Below are 20,412 nucleotides of genomic sequence, written 5' to 3' on the forward strand. Positions count from 1 at the left end.
AGGGGAGAGTAGAAATGCCAGTTTGGGTGCCTTTGGGTACTCTGGCTGCTGCTTTTTCTGACATTTCCATTATTGCTGCTCTTTAAAGCTGAAGCTGTAGTGGATTTTCAGAAATTGTCTAAGTATATGTAGAGTTTAGTGGGCTTTTAGGTATGTCCTGTGGTTGGGCTGCTGTTCTTCCTGGCTTCTGAACAGCACTCTTGTGCTTCTCAGAGCTGGGTGATAGCTGGATACACAGTGGCACATGTTATTGCATTCTTGTGGTGGCTGCATCTGCTGTTTTGGTCCTGGAGCCTTGTAGTGGAGCTGAGGGATTTCTGGCAAACTCGGCTTCAAGGAGATGATGTGTTTTCTGTCAAAGGTGATCCTGAGTTATGGGCAGGTCAGTTTTAAATTGTGGGGGAGACTGTGGCTGAAAGGACCTAATGGACCCTTAAAACTGTGTGCTAATCTTCTTAGGCTTTGCTGGCCAGGATTTTTCTTGTTTGCACGCCCAAGGAATGTTATTGTTGAAAGTTCTTGTCTGAGAATTAAACAGATTGGTTTTATTTAATACTTACTCTGCAAGGTCAGGAACCCAAGGAAGACTGCCATCTTCATGATGTTTTTTCCTTTCCTTTCTCACTGTCTCACCTCTGTGGCCCTACTTATTGCAGCACAGCAACAAGTTGTCCTGGGATTCCTGTTGGGAAGGGTGGGTACTAACAAATCTTGAAGCTACTGCTTAGCTCTAATTGCAATTCTACTGTTTCTAAGACCTACCTTTTACAACTTTCCCAAAGCCTTCTGAATTTAAGGATTCCCACACTACTCAGTGTGTTAACTGTGCTATCAGATTTTACTGTATATAGTTCTCTTATGGAACTTTACTGCATCTTGCTTCCTTTAGACTCCCTTTTTGGACAAGTACAGTTAATCCTTGCTTGCTCTACCATCACTGAGTGTCTTGGAACGAATATTCCATCCATAATATAAAGAAAGGTACAGCTTGCAAGATGAAGTTACTATTTACTGATAGTTGTTGATGACAATAAAAGCTTGAAAAAAGTAGTGCACTACTAGCATTCCAGTTCAGTGAATTTAAGGGCCCGTTCAAGCTGTAAAACTTTGTGACCTGACACACTGAGATAGCTTTGGCTAGAATATCAGTGCTGTCTGAGCACAGCCTGCCTTGTTTCAATAGCAGCACACAGAGAGGCAGAGGTGAAGCAGGGTGAGGAGCACTGGCTCCAGGTAAGCAGGATAAATGTCCCAGCAGATGTAGAACTCACTGTACACTCTGGCCTCCTGACCTGCCTGTCTGGAGAGAGCAGCACATGCATAGTCTCAGTGCATGTGCATTTTGAAATAATCTGTTTTTTCTTTGAATAAAATCTTGGTTTCATTTTTTTTTCAGAGCTTGTAAACTCTGTGGTATCATGCTTAGGAAGTCTTTTCATGTTTGAAATTGCTAAAGGAAGAGGTTAACAGTTTTTGTGATACTTTGAGATTTCAAACCTCACAGTAGTGTTTTATGAAAAAGAAGTGTGAAATATGCATCTGAAAATTTCGAGTTTCTTGTTAATACTTAGGGGAATGTGACATAAATGGTTTGTATAAATATAAGTTCCTATCGTGTTGTTCACAGGCAGACACTTTGTTTTTTTAAGTTAATTTCAATAGAAGTTCTTTATTTCAGTGGAAATTTAGCAGAATTTTTTTCCAGTTTTTTAGTTGGGCTTTTTGTTGTTGAGAAATGATTAAAAGTGAGTAATTGCATTCACTCCTAGGAGAAAAGCAAGTTTTGAGATTCCCTGTTTTGTTTTGAAAATCCTATAATGATTCGAGCTGTAAATCCTGGCCTGTTTCTTCCCTGTTTGTTCAGAAGCTTTTGTGAAGCTTCTTCACTGTTAGTAAAGACGTGGTATCCATACACTGTGCCAGATTTAGCTCTTTTTGTGTGAAAACAAACTACAGAAGAACAGACTGAGTGAGTGAAGGTGAGGCAGAGCCTCATACACAAAATCTAGGGACCAGCTGGGAGGGGTTGGGCTTTGCTTCCTTTGCCATTGTGCAGAGTTCTGGCTGAGGCTTTTGGGCATGTTTGTCTGCCTAAATAGAAGTGTTTTCTTAGTGTTTGTCAAAGAGGTTTTGTATTTGGTTGACCTTGTTGTAGTGAGAGAGATCCATAATGTAGCTCGATAGAATTTTATTAAGAAAAAAAAAGTATTAATATTCTTTAATGCATTGCGGTTATTAACTGACATTTGTGAAGTGATACTGTGTGACACAAACAGCTGCTGTGCTTATGTTATTTATGAAGACACCGGTAGTTTTACCAAAATAGACTTCTGAAGAAAAACCAGTCTTCTTATGTAAGGAGCAATTTCATGAAGTTCTGAAGATCTGTGGCTGTCACACATCAGATAGGCAGTAAATTGGCACAGCTCTCGGAGCCCTGCAGCTCTTTCTCTGCGATATGTCTTTAGTGCTCTTCTGTGTTCGTGGCAAGCTGGGGAGGGACTTGGAGGTGCTGTGGGAGGGTCCTGGGTGAGCCTGATAAAAGCCATGAGTTTAGTCTCTGCTGAAGAGTGTGCAGGTCACAAAATGCTCATAGTCACTGACACAGGAAGGTCATATGTGCACAGCATTTGGAACAGAGGAGGAGCAGAGTGATAAACAAGGAAGCCTTTACACAAAATGGTGCTTCATTGTGATTAACAGCAGATTGCATGATTCTCATGCCTTGGCTGTTGCGTTTTTTAGCAATGAAAGCCAGAGGGTTATTTGTCAGCTTTCTTCCATTTATGAGCAAGGGTGCATAGAAATGTGCATAGAAAATTTAAATGTGCATAGAAAAATTAAACTTAGGTTTATATTTATTTCAAGATATCCCTTGATCCAGAATAGATCAATTTAAGGGAAAACCAGGGAAATTGAGCCTGATAATCTGTTGTTGATGGGGATTTTCTGAACAGATCACCTGCCATTCTACAGCTGGCAGTTCAGAATTGCTCAGAAAAGTTAAAAAAGGCAAAAAAGGTGGCAAAATGCCTGAGTACCTTGTGCCATTTCATGCAATTGCAATGCAGTTTACATTGAACACTGAGCTATACTGGGAGCGAGTGAAGGTCAGCTGGGGTTGGCTGGAGTCACTCTGGGTCACATCTCTAAAAAGCCTCCTGCCGGGTTCTGACCTTTACTTTTAATAGAGTCAGAATTCCTTGCATTACTGTTTCCTCACTCTTTGCACCTGTGCTGCCTTCACATACAGTTTATCCCAACTTAAGCTGTTACCTTAGTCCCTTGGTAGGATTGTTTCCCAGGTGTGTTCAGACTTCTCAGTGGTCTGAACTCAAGGTACGGCTGTTGCATTATTGAGCAGAAGTTGCTGTGTTTGGTGCAAGAAGGAGATGAGAGCAGGAATCTTTTTCTTGTATCCTTTTAGGTAACAGTGATTTCAGTGAAAAACTTTGCAGAAAGGTAAAAATCATCCTTAGGTTCTGAAACTAGAAGTGGTAAATATTTTGTTGTCAAGTGGCCAAATGTTTTGTCGTGGGACTTGCAGATATGGCAGGGTATGGAAATGCAGTGTCTGTAGACAGAGGCTAAATTTTAATTTTGCAAGTTCTAATATAATCTGTTATATGTTTCTCTGACACAAAAAAATAGCCATAGTTTGGTGGCTTTTAGCTTCTTAGGTTACAAACTCAGCTCCTGTAAATGCCACAGCTGCAGGCACTCCTTTCTTTGGCAATTTGTTAGCACCTGCCTCTTATTTTAGGCTAAAGGGAATAAAAAAGCAAAATATGCTTTTTCTCCTTGGAATTTAACACAGTTCTAGCTGATTCAGTGCTTTCTATAATAAAGGATCTAAACTTTTTGTAAATATTAGGAGATACTCATGTGGGGGTTTGGGGCAAAGAGGTACAGACACCTGATTTAACTTCAGGACCAGTTATTGGAAGATAGAGGCTTTTTCTTGTCTGTGTTAACAAGTCAAATCTGCATTATGTAAGTAATTACTGTTGAGAACTTAAACCAGTAATACCATTTATAACTTGCTAAAACCATTTCTAATAGAAAACATTATGAAAAATTAAGGGCATTTTCTTGTCACTGGAAACACTGGTGTTCCCCCCCCAATATTCTTTATATACATGATAAAAAAATTTAGGACCCTTGTTTATGATATGATTATTGTATTTTGTAACTTTTCTACCTCTTGCTCTAACAATCTTGTCTTTGACAACATTAAGATACTTCAAGAACAAGCTTAGGTCTCAGAATTTGAAGTGAAGGAGAGTCATGGTGTCTTCCCTTTTCTGAGGTCTCAGTCTGCACATGGTATTTTGGGAAGCTGGGCTGGAAAACTTCTGCAGGGATTCTGGAGTACTTTTCTTGTACAAATATCTGTTCTTGTCTTACCAGCTTGTCATTCCCTGTGATGTGGGCTGAGCACAGCAGAGCAGGTCTGATGCTGGTGAGGATTGTGCCATGATCATTGTGATTGTTTAGGCTCCATTCTGAACCTGAGCCTCAGCACCGGTTTCAGATCTGACTCCAAAACATGAATGGCAGAACAAAGATGGCATATCAGGTATCAGGGACTTTTTTAAAGCAAGGTCAGGGCTCCTTTAAAGCAGCCTAAAAGAGAGAGGTCCTGTTCTGCACTTCCCTTACCCCCTCCCCCTTGTGTACTGATGCAGCCTCTCTGAAGATGAAGGCTGAGCCAGATCTGCCAAATCTCCTGTCTGGGGAGAGGCAGGAAATTTGCTGTCCTAGATAGATGCCATGAGGCCACTGCCTTTTAGCCTACACTGAGAGAGAGAGGGGTTCAGTCAGCTCATGGTTTTATAGGTGCTACACTGGGATATTTTTCAATCCCATATCTAGAGCTGGCAGATTGTAAGACTTCCAATTTCAGTGGGAAAGTGATGATCCTATTATAATGAAAGTTGTCAGCTGCAATTACAGTGATAGTGCGTGAGAGAGCTAATTACTTTCAGTCAGCTAAACGTAAACATTGCATTAAACAGAAGTCTTTTTTATTGTTGGGGAGATAAGATTGAGAAACTTTATCTTGGTATTACAAGGGAAGTGGTTCTTCTGTGGGTGATATTGAAGAAGTGGGTACACAGTGTCAGTGTCAAGCTCCATTTGAGGGAGTAAGTGTTTACCATGATGTTAAGATTCCAGTGTGGTTTTGTAATTTCATTTTTTACATAGCTGTGTGCTAATGTTTTAAGTCACTTTTGAGTCACAATTTGGTCCATGCAGGTGGATTTAACACTGCGGCTGGCAGCCTGCATCTCTAGCACACTTGCACACAGCAGGCATGAAACCAAACAATTTGGGTCTCTCCATTTCTGCCAGTGAGAATTCTGAAATGTGCTGTGGGTCAAGTGGGATTATTGGTGTGAGAACAAGCAACCCCTGGCTGTTCATTTTCCAGCCTTTGCTGCTGCCAGGAGAGGCAGCCAGCCCCAAATATTGATATTCCTCAGATTAGCCATCCAGGAGGCATGCAACTATCCTTGGTGTGAATTCTGCCCCAGCAAAGGCACAATAACTGGCCTTTTGTGTTGCAACCTTGTCTTACAGTTCTACTGCCAATGCTTTTATCTTGCCTGTTCCTGAAATTTTAGACAGGAGTTAGTATAGCTCTTAATTTTCCTAGGTTTTATGCACTGTTATGTAAGTGGTTTACCTGTGAATGGATCAGTTTGATTTTGGGAAATGCCAAGCATTTTTGTGCCCTTCTTGTAGACAGAGGGTTTCATTTCAGATGTGATAGGAAGCTTTCTGTGCCATGAGAGAAAAAATGCTACAGGGAACTAGAACTGTGGACTGGTATTTTTGAACCATAGTGCTGATGATAGAAATGAAAACTGAGAAATAGGTCAGGTAAAATTAAAAATACCCATCTGCTGTTCTGGGAAACTTTGAAATTGTTAAGGAATTTTTGAAAAGAAAAGAAAAATGAACCTGAAACTATTTAACATCTGTTATGGTTCTTCTGGACTGCACTTACACTAAGCCAACAGTGTATCTCTCCCAACATCTAGCAAGAAAGGAGCAAGGATCAGAATGATTCTTCTCCAGTGGGTTCCTGCAGTCACAGCTTAAAATAAGGCTGCTTCCAGATTATACAGTCTAATAGCTGTAGACTTTACCTTGTTTTTTCCTTCTCTTCCTCTATGGCAGGAGGCTGCTAGTTTATGTAGGCTTTCAGTAGTTATATCTCTGCTATTTGATGTGACTTTGCAAAGCAGAAGAATTAACTGATGGGTCAGAAGGAAAATGGTTAATCTTTGAGCTGAGAAAAATGGAGTAATTTCATGTTTTAGAACAACTTGCTAAACAGTGTTTCTAAAACTTGACTCAGAAAAAAATGTCATTAATTTGCTAATGAATGTCTGTTAAATACAAAGGTCTGCTTCAGTGAGTGTTTCTGCATTTTGTTTGTGATGGAAAAACCCAAAACTGAATCTGGGTTTATGTAAAGCAGAGAAGTATGTGCTTTCCACTGGCACAACTAGTCTAGACTTGTGTAACTGAACCTATCATTTGAATGTGAATGCATGCTGGTTTCATGATGAGAGTGACACGTTTTCCAGCTGCAGTGGAACCTCCTGAGGCTGTGGTGTCCTCCGTGTAGAACCCATCCTTTTGTAATGGATTGGGTTCCTCTTGATGGTGATCCCAGCTGGGTTCAGGCTGAGAGCTGCTGCTGCTGCTGTGTCCTGCAGACATCTGCCTGCTCGGTGTGTCCCTGCAGTGTGTCCCTGCTGAGCCTGTCCCTGCTCGGTGTGTCCCTGCTGAGCCTGTCCCTGCTCGGTGTGTCCCTGCTGAGCCTGTCACTGCAGTGTGTCCCTGCTCGGTGTGTCCCTGCTGAGCCTGTCACTGCAGTGTGTCCCTGCTCGGTGTGTCCCTGCTGAGCCTGTCACTGCAGTGTGTCCCTGCTCGGTGTGTCCCTGCAGTGCCCCAGTGCCTCTGGGCTGGGGTTAACGGGGACCTTCCCGTGGCTGCTGTCACTGTGGGAGCTGTGACCCCTCACAGGTGGCCCTGTGAGCACATGGGGTGCCCAGAGCAAGGGTGGGTCTGCCCCTCTGCTCCTGTCTGTGCTACACAGCTGAGGGGATCAGCAGGAAAATGCTGCTGTGTCTCTCTTCACGTGTTCCTTGCCTTTTGCCACCTGAAATGAATGTAAAATGGAAGTGGCTTCTGCATCCCACCTGTGTGTTGCCATTTCTTTTGTACAGATAAGTGTTTTTAAAGCTGAGCATGTTCCTATTTGATAGCAACAGCGTCTGGATGAAATCCTGGAAACATATGAAAGAGAGAACTGATGTTGCTGTTAACTTCTAGCAATAGTCTTGCCCAAAATTGTCCATTTGTCCCATCTTTCTGTTCTCAACCGCGAAGTACCATTGCATTGTACACTCTTGCCTTTTATGGGGAAACAAGCACCTCCAGATGATAACTTGTCAAATGGAAGGTTGCATGTTTTTAGAATATCCTCCAGCCAGTGTGCATAGCAGTCATGCATACAGCACTTCTTGCTCTTATTTTGCCACGTGGTAGTGACATGTGTTACCTGCCCTGACTTTGCTGGTATTTGCCAGATTAATTTTATAGAAAACATTTACAAACAGGGAGAAAGAAGTTAACAGCTTTCTAAAGGGTGTGTAGATCTCCTGAAGTTTATTCAATAAAAAGATGTCACTGCTTTTGTTTGTTCCTTGTAAAGCTGATTGCATCTGGTTGGTTTACTTGTATAATCTTATAACTATCTTAATTTGTGAATTGTAAACTGTTCTGCAAAGTCAAGAGCCTTTCTGGCTGTTGTGCTGGAGTAGTGCTGCTGAGACTTAGAAAGCCAAAAGCATTTGTGTGGTGGCTAAATGTAAGGATGACTCAGCTGAAATTGCTGATGAGTTAAGCAGTCAGGAAACTCAGTAAGCTGTGGCTGGCCACAGATCTCACAGCCACTGCCTTGTCACGAACAGCTTGTGACCCCCCCACAGGCACAGTCAAACATAACTGGGCATTCTTGTGTTCTGCCAGTGTTAATGCCCTGGAATTGCCTCAGAGATTTTCTAAAAATGAAAAATTAAAAATTATACATAGTGCGGAGGATTTTTAGAGTGCTGTGGAATTAGAGGAGAAAAATAACACTGAGTGTCCTGTGTATGCTGTCTGTTGTATCAGGTCCTAGATTCTGATAGAAATTGAGGGAAATGGGGAAAGAAAATGTATCTTATATCCCTCTTTAAATCTATGTTCTCTTTGTAATTGTGTTTGAAGCTGTTTATTCAGTGGAACATGGGGACAAACAAGGATCAAAGTGTGGTGATTTGGGCAGTTGGATCTGCTTTCAGCTTTGTTGGAATAGAGGGAACAAGCACTACAGCTCCTTTTGGGTCTGTTTCCTCATCTATAAAATATGGATGATGGCACCTGTTTCAGTGGCCAGCTCAGGCTTTTATAAAGGAGTGGGATTACTGACATGTCCCAGTAGTGGTACTGGTGTTTTGTGTAGTGTAAGCTGTGCAACTGCCTGAAAAAATGCTTTGCCACTGAAAAGTTAACACTACAGTCAACGAGCCTTTGGGCATGGGACTGCTGCTCTTGGCTCAGTGACTTTTAAACAGAAGCCTGGGAGCAATGCTTTGGCTGTTGACTATTGCAGTCCATCTACAGCTGCAATGTTGTGCATTGCATTGTTCTGTTGGAGAGTCAAAAATCTACAGCACTTGAGAGAAAGTGTTGCATGTGGTAAGTTTTCAGGAAGGTCAATGACTTAAAGGTAAAATTTGCTGCAAGAGATTTTCCTAACTTAGAGCAATCTTAAATATGGTATGAAAGCTCATGTTACTACTAAATAGTCTGTCATTGTGAATAGTCCTTGTGCCAGTAATTAAAATGTCATGGTTTTATTACTGTGAGCATCAGTTTTGGTTTGATTGTATGGTGATTTACCTTGGGCTTGAAAATTATGTTGAGAGAAGTAAAAAAACATTGTATCATGTCAATTTCCATCCTCTTCTTATTGAGGAGGAAACAAGCTACAAGGGTGAGCCTTTTACTTGGTTCTATGCCTTGTTGTTGTGGATTCTTTATGCTGAGCCCCTGTTTCTGATTGTCAAATACTGAAGTTCAATATCGGCTTTTTCTGTAACTTAGCCTGTTTTCTTGCCCCAGGATTGGAATCTGACATGGCACACAGAAGATCCAGACTTCACCCCGTGCTTTCAGAACACAGTCCTGGTGTGGATCCCTTGCATTTACCTGTGGCTCTGCTTCCCAGTGTACTCGCTGTACCTTCGCTGGCATGACAGGGGCTACATCCAGGTGTCCAACCTGAACAAAGCCAAAACGGTGAGTGTCCCTGAAACCTCAGCTCAGCAGCCTGCTCTGCAAGTGCAGCCCCTTTTCAGCCCTGTTCTAGCATCAGTCTTGACCTATGTGCACGCTTCAGGGGTAACTTATTTGTTCTGCTTGTGTTTGATTTCCCAGCCTTTCCTGTTTCCTTTGCCCTTTTATCAGACTTTCTGAAAGTTACCCTGGCACAGCAGCAAACATGCAAATCCTTTTAAAGAGCAGTTGGAGAAGACTGTTTTAAGGCAACTCAATCTCAAAGCCCTTATTTCTATCATAGAAAGAATTTATTATCCTGTCAGCTTCTTAAGTTACACACCATACATTTCTAGAGCTGCTGCAGGTGTTCCATTCCACTTCTATTGTCAAATAGGTACTTAATGGTTTTGGTTTTTTTCTTCCCTATAGAATAAGTGCAAAGGTTAAAGAAGGGCTGTAATAACGTGGTATATTGGAGAGGTTTTTTTTTTCTCTGCAGTCTATTATTCAGGAGACCAGCTTTCTGCTTCATAATAGACTGAATTACATGCAATTAAAAACCAGTAAACTTTTTTCTTCTAGTAGGAATTCAATAATTAAAGCCAAATTGCTTTTTTTTGGTGCATGTGGTAGAATTGCCCAAATGATATGATCTGATTATGACTCCTGCTAATACATAAGATCTAGTGTTCATGTAAATATTGTGCTGCATTATCTTTGTGAACTGATGTATTAAAGGCACTTTTTTTTATTGCAGGCTTTGGGCTTAATACTGTGGATAGTCTGCTGGGCAGACCTTTTCTACTCTTTCTGGGAAAGAAGTCAAAATATTTTTCGAGCTCCATTTTTTCTCGTTAGCCCTACACTATTGGGTATAACAATGGTAAGTTCTCCTGCACAGCCCCTGTCCATGCAAAGCTGTAAGCAATAACACAGTCTCTGTGCTATTCACAGTGCTGTAACCCTTTGAGCTGCAGCCTTTATTTACAGACTTACTCTGTAGTTGAGCTGTGAAGTATTGACTCTGAAATACCTGCTTTCTTTTAATAAAAAAAGAGAAAAATCAGACTCTCATCTATCTGTGTTCAGTGTGATGCACATCAGCACAAAAGGCAGTTTCAGTTGTCTTATTTTGGTAGCATCCATTGAATAGTTTGGCACAGGCATTGGGTAGAGGAATCAGCTCAAGAGAGCTGATTCAACCTGGATAATACAAACCCCTGAATCTGGGGGAGGTTGTGGAAGTATCTCCTTACAAACTGTCACATAACATTCTGAGTGTGTTGTCTTTGTTACTCTTGAGGACACAGTGGGAAGCCTTGAAAGCCACAAGTGGCAGGTGTCCCCAGCTGCCTCCTTTGACCTGGATTTTTCTGCTGGGGTTTTCTGCTTTCACACCAATATCTCTGCATTTCAAGGCAGATGCCTTGCTCTTCATTTGCTGTCAGTTGCCTTAGGTTTATTACAGAGTTGGAATGATTAAACATGATGCTCAAGGGGACACCACAACCTCAACAACAACAAAATCCCCAAACAGACCTCAAACATACTGACAAAGGCAAGAGCTGTTAAGTAATTTGTGGTCATTTAGTAATGCAACTGTCAAGCTTTTGTCAGGCTGATTGAAAATGCTTGTTGCAGTAGATAAGTGAGATGTAGAGCTTCCTAAAGGACTCTGAAAACACACACGATACAGAAATAGACTAATACTTGGTTGGTGTTGTGTGGTGTTATGGCTTGTCTGGAAAAAATCTATTTATTTTAAAAAGAGCTAGTCAGGAAATGCCTTAATTTCATGTTGATTTGTGATATAGAACCAGAAAAGTAAAGAAGTAAAGGTTGGCAGTACTTTTGTATATGTAAATGTCTATTTCTATTTAATGCATATTCCTTTTTCCTTTTTTGTCTACTCCTTATCTTTACTGATACAGAGAATTTCCTATTTAAATGTATTTTTTAATTACACTTTAAATTTCAGGGATTTAGAAGGTCTGGGAGATACTGGGTTAGAAATGTTAAATAAGCAGATTTTAGCACAGTACCTTTTACATATGCATACCATTGTAAAACTTAATTTGTGAATATATTTTCATTTTATTTATCTACAGTTGCTGGCCACATTTTTAATACAATATGAAAGAATAAAAGGAGTCCAGTCTTCTGGTGTAATGACAATTTTCTGGTTCATCTCATTGTTATGTGCCACAATGATTTTTATATCCAAAATAAAACATGCCTTAAATTTGGTAAGTGACTTTTAGCCTCATTCAGTTGAAAATGATCCCCAATGCTGCAGTGATAGAATAGTTGCTTGGCAATTACACCAGTCAAATCAGTTAATGATTCATTTAGTGTACCTGCTTTCCTTGGGTTGCAACAGCAAGAGAAGCAGGAATTAATGTCTTCTGTTTTGAAATGCTCACGAAATTCAGAGTGATTTTAACTGCAGCAGCAGTTGCCAAGAGAATTGGGCTGGCTCTTGGGGAAGGCGGATGTGTCTGCTGGAGGGCTCTCAAATTCTCTGTAATCTTTGCTATCAAGCTGCTCGGGCTGGGTGCTTGTCACCTTCCTGTTGACTGAGCAGTGGATTTCCTGAAACGCTTTGTTCAGTGCTGCTGTGGTCTCACCTGCTTGGACAGAATCAAAGTGAAATATTTTTATGACAGTTTGTCCCTGTAGTAAGACCGCCTCAAGTATCAGACTAATTGTGGAGCTGCCTGAAAATGGCATTTTTATTTCTTGAAACCTTTAAGCTGCATTGGCAATTTTGAGAACTTTCACCCAGCTTTTGTCTTTAGCTGCTGGGAATGGGATTTTGCTGGGGGTGTGTCCCCGTCTATACCTGTGCTTTGATTTCTGTGGTTTATGTGTATGCATCAGTCCCAGTCTTAAAAACTGAAAGAACCTCTGAATTTTGCACTCAGTAGAACAAAATGTAATGTAAATTCTGCTCTCTGTAATTTTTTCAATTCTGAGAATTAAAAAATTTGCTTTCAATACTCCTTGCTACCCAGTGCATAAATGTCTTGCCCCTGTAAGGAATACACTTATTTCAGACTGGGGCTGTGTTGGCAGAAACCATGTGTTAAAGAGAACTTTTTACATAAGAAATAATGCTTGTATTTTAATGGTAATGACTGAATAAAAATAAATGTGTCTTTCACAGCCTCTCCCCTCTCATTACCTTCCCTTTAACAAAATAGACATTGACTTTAATTTGCATGGGGGGGTGAGTGGTGTAACACTTAGTTTCAGAACTTACAGTAAGGAGCTGTTTTCTGTTTAATCATAACATGTTAATTAAAACAAATTCCTCAAGCCTTCTAACTGGAATATGTCCTTCCTTTGCAGGAGGATCCATTTCGTTATGCCACCTTCTGTATCTACTTTGTCCTGGTATTAGTAGAGCTCATCCTGTGTTGTTTTCCAGAGCAACCACCTTTGTTTTCTGAAACAGTAAATGATCCTGTGAGTGAGTCTGTACAGGGTGCCAAGTATCATATGTGCAATATTCTGTGTATTGAGCTACAGGGCCATAGTCTCCAAGATGATAAATAATTAAAATTCTGCTTTTTATTTGGTGATGCAAAACAAGCCCATAACATGCAAAACTGGGGGAAGGGAGGGGCTGTATGTAAGAAAAAGCACAAAAATACAGTTGCCCTTGTTGCTGAATAGAATTCCTGAAGGATAAGTTCTATGTATTTATATTCAGTAGTGCTGCTGGCAGTCAGTGGGAAATGGTGATTTGAAATGCTGTGCTCCTGGTTATCTGATATGTTCAGCAGGCAGTAGCATGTGGATTCACTTTCATTTGAACACAGGGAAGAATTTAGACCTGGAACGATTTTCAGCTTGGGCAGATGTGTTTGATTTCTGTTTTTATCACTCTTGTGTCAAGTAAAGATTTAACCAGCTCAGACACAAGAGCAGCTAATGCTAGAGGGTGCATTGGATGTAGATATTTGATTTTTCCTAGACATGATCGGTTTGGCTTGTGTTCTTAACTGTATGTATGAGCTTTATGGCATGAAATTCCAGTTTTATACAAGGTCTGATTCTGGTGTGATGGCAGTTCAGTGGCACTGACTGATGAAGGAAGGTGTGAAATGTCTGAGGAGGGAATAAATACTGCCTTTGTAACTGTGGCAAGGGTCCATGGGCACTTCCTGAGTGCCACAGGAACCTTCCCCAGCAGTGTCCTGGTGCCAGGGTGCTCTGCCTGCCCGTGGCAGTCTGTGTCTCTGTGCCTGGGAGGGGGAGCAGATTGCTGAGTCTTTGGATCCTCTTCATCTTTTGGTTCTTTTCATCTCATTCAGGGGTTAAATATACATGACAGGATACTGTGGGTGTGAGGAAACCTTTTCTTTGATCATGGCTGGAATAATTACAAGGTGCTTTGAGACCACAGTTGTTTTTCTGTCCTGAGTATTTCTAGGAATTTAGAATGTCTTCAGGAAATAGGGTAGACCTCAAATTTTAACCTTTCATTTTGTTGGGAAAACCAGCAAAGAAGTCATGTTAGTTAGCTTTAAATTCTGCTTTATGCTCTTTTACCAAATATTTCCAAACCAGAAATTCCTCTAGCTGTTTGTTGTGCTGTTGATGTGGAGCACTCTTGATTGAGCACTGCTGTTCTGTGTCCCTGGTGCAGCCTGCTGACAGCCCTGAGGCTGGGCTTGTGTTTGCTCTCAGCAGCATGAATGGCAAGTTTTAGTCATGTGAAAAAAAGTACTGTAAAAAAAAAAAGGAATTTCAATAACATCTTTTCTGCTTTGCTTGTTTCTTTTGGCCCTGCAGTCATTTTGTATGTGGATTGATTTCTTTTTCTCTCCTTTAGAATCCATGCCCAGAGTTCAGTGCTTCTTTCCTCTCCAGAATCACATTCTGGTGGATCACTGGGTAAGATCAAGCTGTTGCATAAATCACCAGTTAAAGACAGATGGCACTTTGGGGTCCTGCTTTCAGAGCTAAATTAGCAATAATCATGCAACAATAATTATGGTTGGTTGTTTTGTAGATAGCTTAAATTTTTTAAAAGCTTGATTAATACTTTTTTAACTTCCTTTGTAGGGTCTTTGTATTTTTAAATCTTGCCAGTCTGTATTTAATATGTTTGAAGGAATATAATTTAAAAAATCCTTGGGAAGTATAAGAAAGGAGAAATTGTCTGCTGTATTTAGAAACTAAGGCATTGGAAACTATTACATCTTTTTGTCCAATAGGCTCTTTTTTTTCCCATTAACTTAATTCTACTTATGCTGTATGATTTGTGAGTTAAATCACAGAAGCATGTAAAATAATATTGGTGTATAGTTGTGGCTGGTACTTGGCCAGAGTTCCAACAGAAAGCTAGATGAAAGAAGTTGCTTTGTGAAATTAAAGGCTAGTAAAGATTTTGAAACTTACTAGGCATGGGAATATTAATTGCCTGGCTGATTTTCAAATGAGATCACTTCATCCTTTCTTTTATTTTCCCTGGAATTTGAATTCAGTGGCATATCCTGGCTCCTTAGCTGTTTTGGTGTCTAGTTCTCCCAGTAAAGAAAGGAGGATGTATGTTTTAGCATCTGGACCTGTGTTGCTGCAGGCACTAATACTTCCTTGCATCTTTGTGGAGAGCTGGCTCTGTTCTGGGGCTGGATGCAGCTGTATCTATATATCTGTCTATATAAATACATAAATATTTCTGGTGCTGTTAAATTTATATTGCTGATTCCTTCTCATGCAGGCTGATGATTCAGGGTTATCGGAGCCCTTTGGAAGCCAAGGATTTGTGGTCATTAAATAAAGAGGACAAATCAGAGGAAATAGTGCCAGGTTTGGCTAGAAACTGGGCAAAAGAGTGGTCAAAGACCAAGAGGTAAGTTCAGTTACCCTGGCTTTCAGTTCTGCCAAGACACAGAGGTTTAAGAGCTCAAGTGACTCAGCCTCTGCTTAGAGGTGTTAGTTGTTTGTTACCAAACCTGCTTTTGTAAGGCTGCCCCTGTTTGTCCTTGGGTGCTCAGAGAGCTGGAACCAAGTGGGGCATTTATTTCTTCTTTATGAAGAGCTGCATCGACTTTCCCTTCATATTTCATGATCCAAAACTCATTACTGTGACTTTTGATGTGTGGTTTTCCCCTGGGCAGGGAGTGTTTGCACACAAACTTCTGCTGTGTGATTTAGGAGCTTGGGCTCCCTCTGTAGTTGGCAAAGCCTCGGGAGGGTAGTTCAGGGCGTCAAAGTGAGCAGCTTATTCCCTTCTTTTGACTATATAGGGAGTCTGAGCATCTCAGCCAGATGACTAAAATTAGAAAGCCTGCATGCCTGTGGTCCCCATCCTACTTTCATCATCCTTGGCTGCAGCAAATAGGAGCACCTTTTCATTGAAGGGAAATGGTGTGCTTGCTCACACAGTGTTTTACATCCAGCTTGTCCTCAGAAGTTCAGAGCATGCTGTTTAGCATAAGCCAGATGTGAGAAAAGAGTGTGTTCAGTCCATTGGGGATGTCTTGGCATTAACCTGGCTTCAGTCTCTTAGCTCTGGTGGGACAGTGAAGCGTTGGTTTTGATGAAAGTTCAGCACACTGGGTTCTGGGATAATAATGTCCTCTGCTCTTTAATGAGTTGCAGCTCTATTCCTCATTCCCCAGGGCAGGCTTAAGGGAGAGATTTCCAGGAATGTTACCTATCCAAGCAAAGAACCGTTTCTGAGCAGCCAGTTCATTTAGTTGTTGTATGATTAAATACATTTGACAGTAAAACTCAGTTCAGCTGTTAAGAATCACAATAAGCAGCTCATTTACATGTCATTTGTACAGGGAACCTTTTTCCAGTTGGCTTTATGCTTGAATAAAGGCTACATTCTTTACCTGATTTTTTTTCAGGCAACCACCAAACATGTTATATGCACCCAAAAAGCAGCAAAAGTCAGGGGACTCAAATGGTGATGTGACAGAAGAGGTTGAAGCTTTGATTATAAAACCATCTCAGAAGAGCCCTGAAGCATCTTTATTCAAGGTGTTATATAAAACCTTTGGACCATATTTTCTGATGAGCTTCCTTTTTAAAGCTGCACATGATCTCTTGATGTTTGCAGGCCCAGAAATTCTGAAGTAAGACCTTATATTTTTTATTGTATTAAAAGTATATAAATAGGATTTAAAACATGCTGGTATTTCACTCCCCACACGGCTTTGCCTTCAGCTGATACAATGAGGAAGACATGTCATAAAAGGGAGAAAACATGATTTCAGTCCATTGGTTTTCAAATAACAACATCATGCAATAAAAGTTTAACTTCTTTTCCTTTTCAGCACTGGAGAGGAACACAATCAGCTGTCGCAGGAGAGTTTGCTCAGTGCTAACCTGTAATTATTCTGTGCCTACACATCAGAGTGTGTGGTTCCACAGAGAGCTGAGGAGCTGGGAGGGTTGTGTTGCTTTGAGCTGAGAAGTAAAGGAGCTGCAGGTGGTTGTGTTTCAGCTGCAGGGGCTATGAGGCTTCTCAGTGTAGCCCAAGAGAATGCTGTACATGTGAGCTATGTGATACTTGAGGTTTCACACTGGTACCTTGAGGAGGGATTGATCTATGCTCATACCAGGGGATCTCCAGTTTCTAAGAAGTTTGCTGAAGTGTTTTGTCTAAGTTTGGTACTTCAGGTGCTTGCATGACCTGTGCAATGTTTGGGATAACCCAAGGCTGCAACCATGACATTTGGTTTTGTTTTCCATCTATCAAGAGAACTCATTTCTCTCTCCACAGATTGCTGCTCAACTTTGTAAACAACAAGGCTGCCCCAAACTGGCAGGGCTACTTTTATACAGTACTGCTGTTTGTCTGTGCCTGTCTTCAGACACTGATCCTTCACCAGTATTTTCATATTTGCTTTGTAACTGGAATGAGGCTCAAAACAGCCATTGTTGGTGTAATTTATAGAAAGGTAGGTGTTTCTTTAAATATGTAACAATACTGTGACTACAAATATGCAATATCTGTGACTGTGAGAATGCATCACTTAAGTCTGAGTAATAAGGTAGAGACTCTGGTATGCTGATTCCTAACTCTTAATAGAAATAAGAGCATGTCTGATTTATAAATAAAAGCCTTTAAGCCAGGGCAGTTTTCTAATTTGCTAATTACCATTCTTCTTCTCACTGCCAAATAAGAAAACTTTCCTGATTTAGACTTGGGGTGTGCAGTGCTTCAGTTGGTGCAAAAATTAAAGATGCATCCACATTTACAGCTTCCTTTGGGATTTACCAGCACTGCCATCTTAGAATAAGCTGGAACATTTTAGAAAGCTGTGAACTGATAGATGTGTGTGAGGAAAATGTGTCACAAGAAGTGAAGATTCCACTTAGACTAAAACAAAGTAACAAACCAAGTAAACAATACCCCCAACCAATAAAACCACCAGTCCATACTCCAAAGTTTGCTTATTAGCTTTAATCCTATATTAGCTTAAACCCAGCTGATTGATTCAAACTGTAATACTTGTATTTTGCAGGATGTACAGGTTAAACAGAATATGAAGGAGGACAGTGATTACTTGTGATTTAAAAGATGCAGTTGTGTAAGGCACTTGACTTCTGTGGAGAAAATACAAATGACTAAGTCTGTCCTCATGTTTTAATTGTTTTTTGTTTTTTTACCTTCATGTAGGCTCTTGTTATCACAAATTCTGCTAGGAAGACTTCTACTGTGGGTGAGATAGTGAATCTGATGTCTGTGGATGCTCAGAGATTCATGGACTTGGCTACCTACATCAACATGATCTGGTCTGCCCCTCTGCAGGTGATACTGGCGCTGTACCTGCTGTGGAGGGTGAGCACTGTGTGTTGTTCCTTGTGTTGGCTTTGGCACTGTGCTGCTTCCCTGATTCTGTGCCCACACACACCTGTTGTTCAGACCTTTGTGTGCAGCAGTGAGGAGAAAATGCTGTTTATTAAGAAGCCATTCAGAGCTGCTTTTGTCGCTGCTGTCAGGAGGTTCTGAATTTGCACTTCTGAGTTCATATGGGGAGGATGCAGAGGGGAACTGTTATCTCTGGGGGACTGCAGCACCTGGAGGATCTCACTTGTGCCTTGATTTAAGTAAAAGTGGTCTTGGCTCTGTGCTCAGAGTAGCATTTGAGATGTTGCTGTTTCTGGCTCACACAGCACTGGGCTGACTCTTCAGAAGTCAGACAAATCAGCAAAAAGTGCTAAGTGTTAAAACATGTATGTGTGTGTGTAGAGATACATTTGGAGAGATTGATCTGGATGTACTTCTACATGAGGGCTATATATATGTGTGTGTTTGTTTAAGGAGTCAAAGTATATAGATATTAACCTAAGCCTCCACTTGATCCTTCTCTTCTTCTCCCAAGCTGAAAACCAAATTCAGAATGATTTTCTGTAATGTATGCAGTGATTTGAGCCAATATTTAAAAAAATAGTTTGAATAAATGCTTACAATGATGTACTTTTCAGAATTTAGGTCCTTCAGTACTGGCAGGTGTGGCTGTCATGATCCTTCTGGTTCCAATAAATGCTGTGATGGCAATGAAGACAAAAACCTATCAGGTTAGCATCTCTATAGAGTGCTTTTAAGATACATCTATTCTTTGACTTGTTCCTGGAGGGTTTTCCTTATTTTTTTTCCCATCCCTCTAACTAGCCCTTGAAAATGAAAGGGAAAGAAAGGTCAGAGGGGTTGTGTATTCAGAATAAACAAACTCGTGTAGTTTTCAGCCTTACAGCTTATCTGTATGTAATAGTCTAAAAACCTGCAGTAGTGAAGACCAAGGCAGCACTTCAGACAGCTTCATAGTATGTCCATTGATTGAATTATTAGCAATTACTTCAGTTTTTAACTTGCCTTAAAACTAAAGTGCAAAAGTAAACTGCTGTCTGCCTAATGAACCTAATGGCCATAAATGAAATATTCATGTTTCCAGGATGTGTGGCGTGTTCTGTTTTTTCTTTGTTTCCTGGAGAGATGAAAAAGAAAAAAGCCATTGATAGTGCTGAAAATAAAGCAAAATTAAGTTTGGTCTAAGGTTAGAAGCAAGCTGCACATCTTACACTGGTTTATTTTTTAACTGCATATTGTACCTGAGTCCCAGGGCTCCCTGTTGCAGGGTTAATCACACTTAAACCAGTGCCACACTTGTTTTGATCTTGCTTTGGATTTGTAGTTACATGAAGCATTCTTTTAATTGGTTTAAAACATCTTGTTAATTCTGCATATTTGTTTGTTCAGATAGTATCTCAGATTTCCTGCTTGGGAAGCAAGTAAGCTTTTGATGATAATGAGGTAAATTTGCCATTGCAAAATAGAAAGCTCAGAACTTTGAGGTTCTGCCAAGTATTGTGCTCTGTTAATTATTTTTTGCAATGTTGTTTTTAGGTGGCTCAAATGAAGAGCAAAGACAACAGAATTAAGCTGATGAATGAAATTCTCAATGGGATTAAAGTTCTGAAACTTTATGCTTGGGAATTAGCCTTTAAAGAGAAGGTATTAGAGATCAGACAGAAAGAACTCAAAGTCCTAAAAAAATCTGCTTACCTTGCTGCAATGGCAACCTTCACTTGGGTTTGTGCTCCGTTTTTGGTAAGTGAAACAAATCTGGAAGTCTTCTCTCCTTTTTGGGATTGTGCTTTCCAAGGCAGCACTTGAGGGCTACTTTTGATTTTGTTTTTTTAATGAGTTGAGCCAAAATGCCCTCCAGAATGGGGGGTCCTTGAACACTTAGGGGTCCATTTCTCTGTGGAAAGGCACTACTTTTTTCTTTGAAACTCACTAACAGCCAGGTTGGATGTGTTCTAGAAGTTAATGTCCAAGTATTGGAAATAAAAACCTCCTCTGCATCCCCTCCTATTTTTAGTAGAGTACTTGAGGAATCTAAGATGAAATATATGGTCATATTTAGGAGAATAAAAAAATCCCTTATTTCAGTGTGTTTCTGAGCAGCAGCAGGTCCTTCCATAAGAGCTCCTGGCTGAATGGGGTGTTGGGCTCCAGGAGTGCCTCTGGCTGGGATTCTCCCAGCATCTCTGTAAAACCATGTGCAAAAGGAAAAACCATTGTGTGGCCTGAGATGG

General features: G+C 40.6%; 1 protein-coding gene across 1 annotated transcript in view; it reads left to right on the plus strand.

Annotated features, from left to right (window-relative positions):
* Nucleotides 1-20,412, plus strand: part of ABCC1 (ATP binding cassette subfamily C member 1) — a 46,014-nt gene that overhangs the window by 1,845 nt on the left and 23,757 nt on the right. The window contains exons 2-12 of the mRNA XM_058816000.1: nucleotides 9,187-9,363; nucleotides 10,100-10,225; nucleotides 11,451-11,588; nucleotides 12,694-12,810; nucleotides 14,183-14,244; nucleotides 15,074-15,205; nucleotides 16,212-16,439; nucleotides 17,090-17,267; nucleotides 17,990-18,151; nucleotides 18,799-18,891; nucleotides 19,718-19,921. Coding sequence (XP_058671983.1) covers nucleotides 9,187-9,363; nucleotides 10,100-10,225; nucleotides 11,451-11,588; nucleotides 12,694-12,810; nucleotides 14,183-14,244; nucleotides 15,074-15,205; nucleotides 16,212-16,439; nucleotides 17,090-17,267; nucleotides 17,990-18,151; nucleotides 18,799-18,891; nucleotides 19,718-19,921 — 1,617 coding nt within the window. The remainder of the gene's footprint in view (nucleotides 1-9,186; nucleotides 9,364-10,099; nucleotides 10,226-11,450; nucleotides 11,589-12,693; nucleotides 12,811-14,182; nucleotides 14,245-15,073; nucleotides 15,206-16,211; nucleotides 16,440-17,089; nucleotides 17,268-17,989; nucleotides 18,152-18,798; nucleotides 18,892-19,717; nucleotides 19,922-20,412) is intronic.

This window comes from Ammospiza caudacuta, chromosome 17 (genome assembly GCF_027887145.1).
Source record: "Ammospiza caudacuta isolate bAmmCau1 chromosome 17, bAmmCau1.pri, whole genome shotgun sequence".
Lineage (NCBI taxonomy): Eukaryota > Metazoa > Chordata > Aves > Passeriformes > Passerellidae > Ammospiza > Ammospiza caudacuta.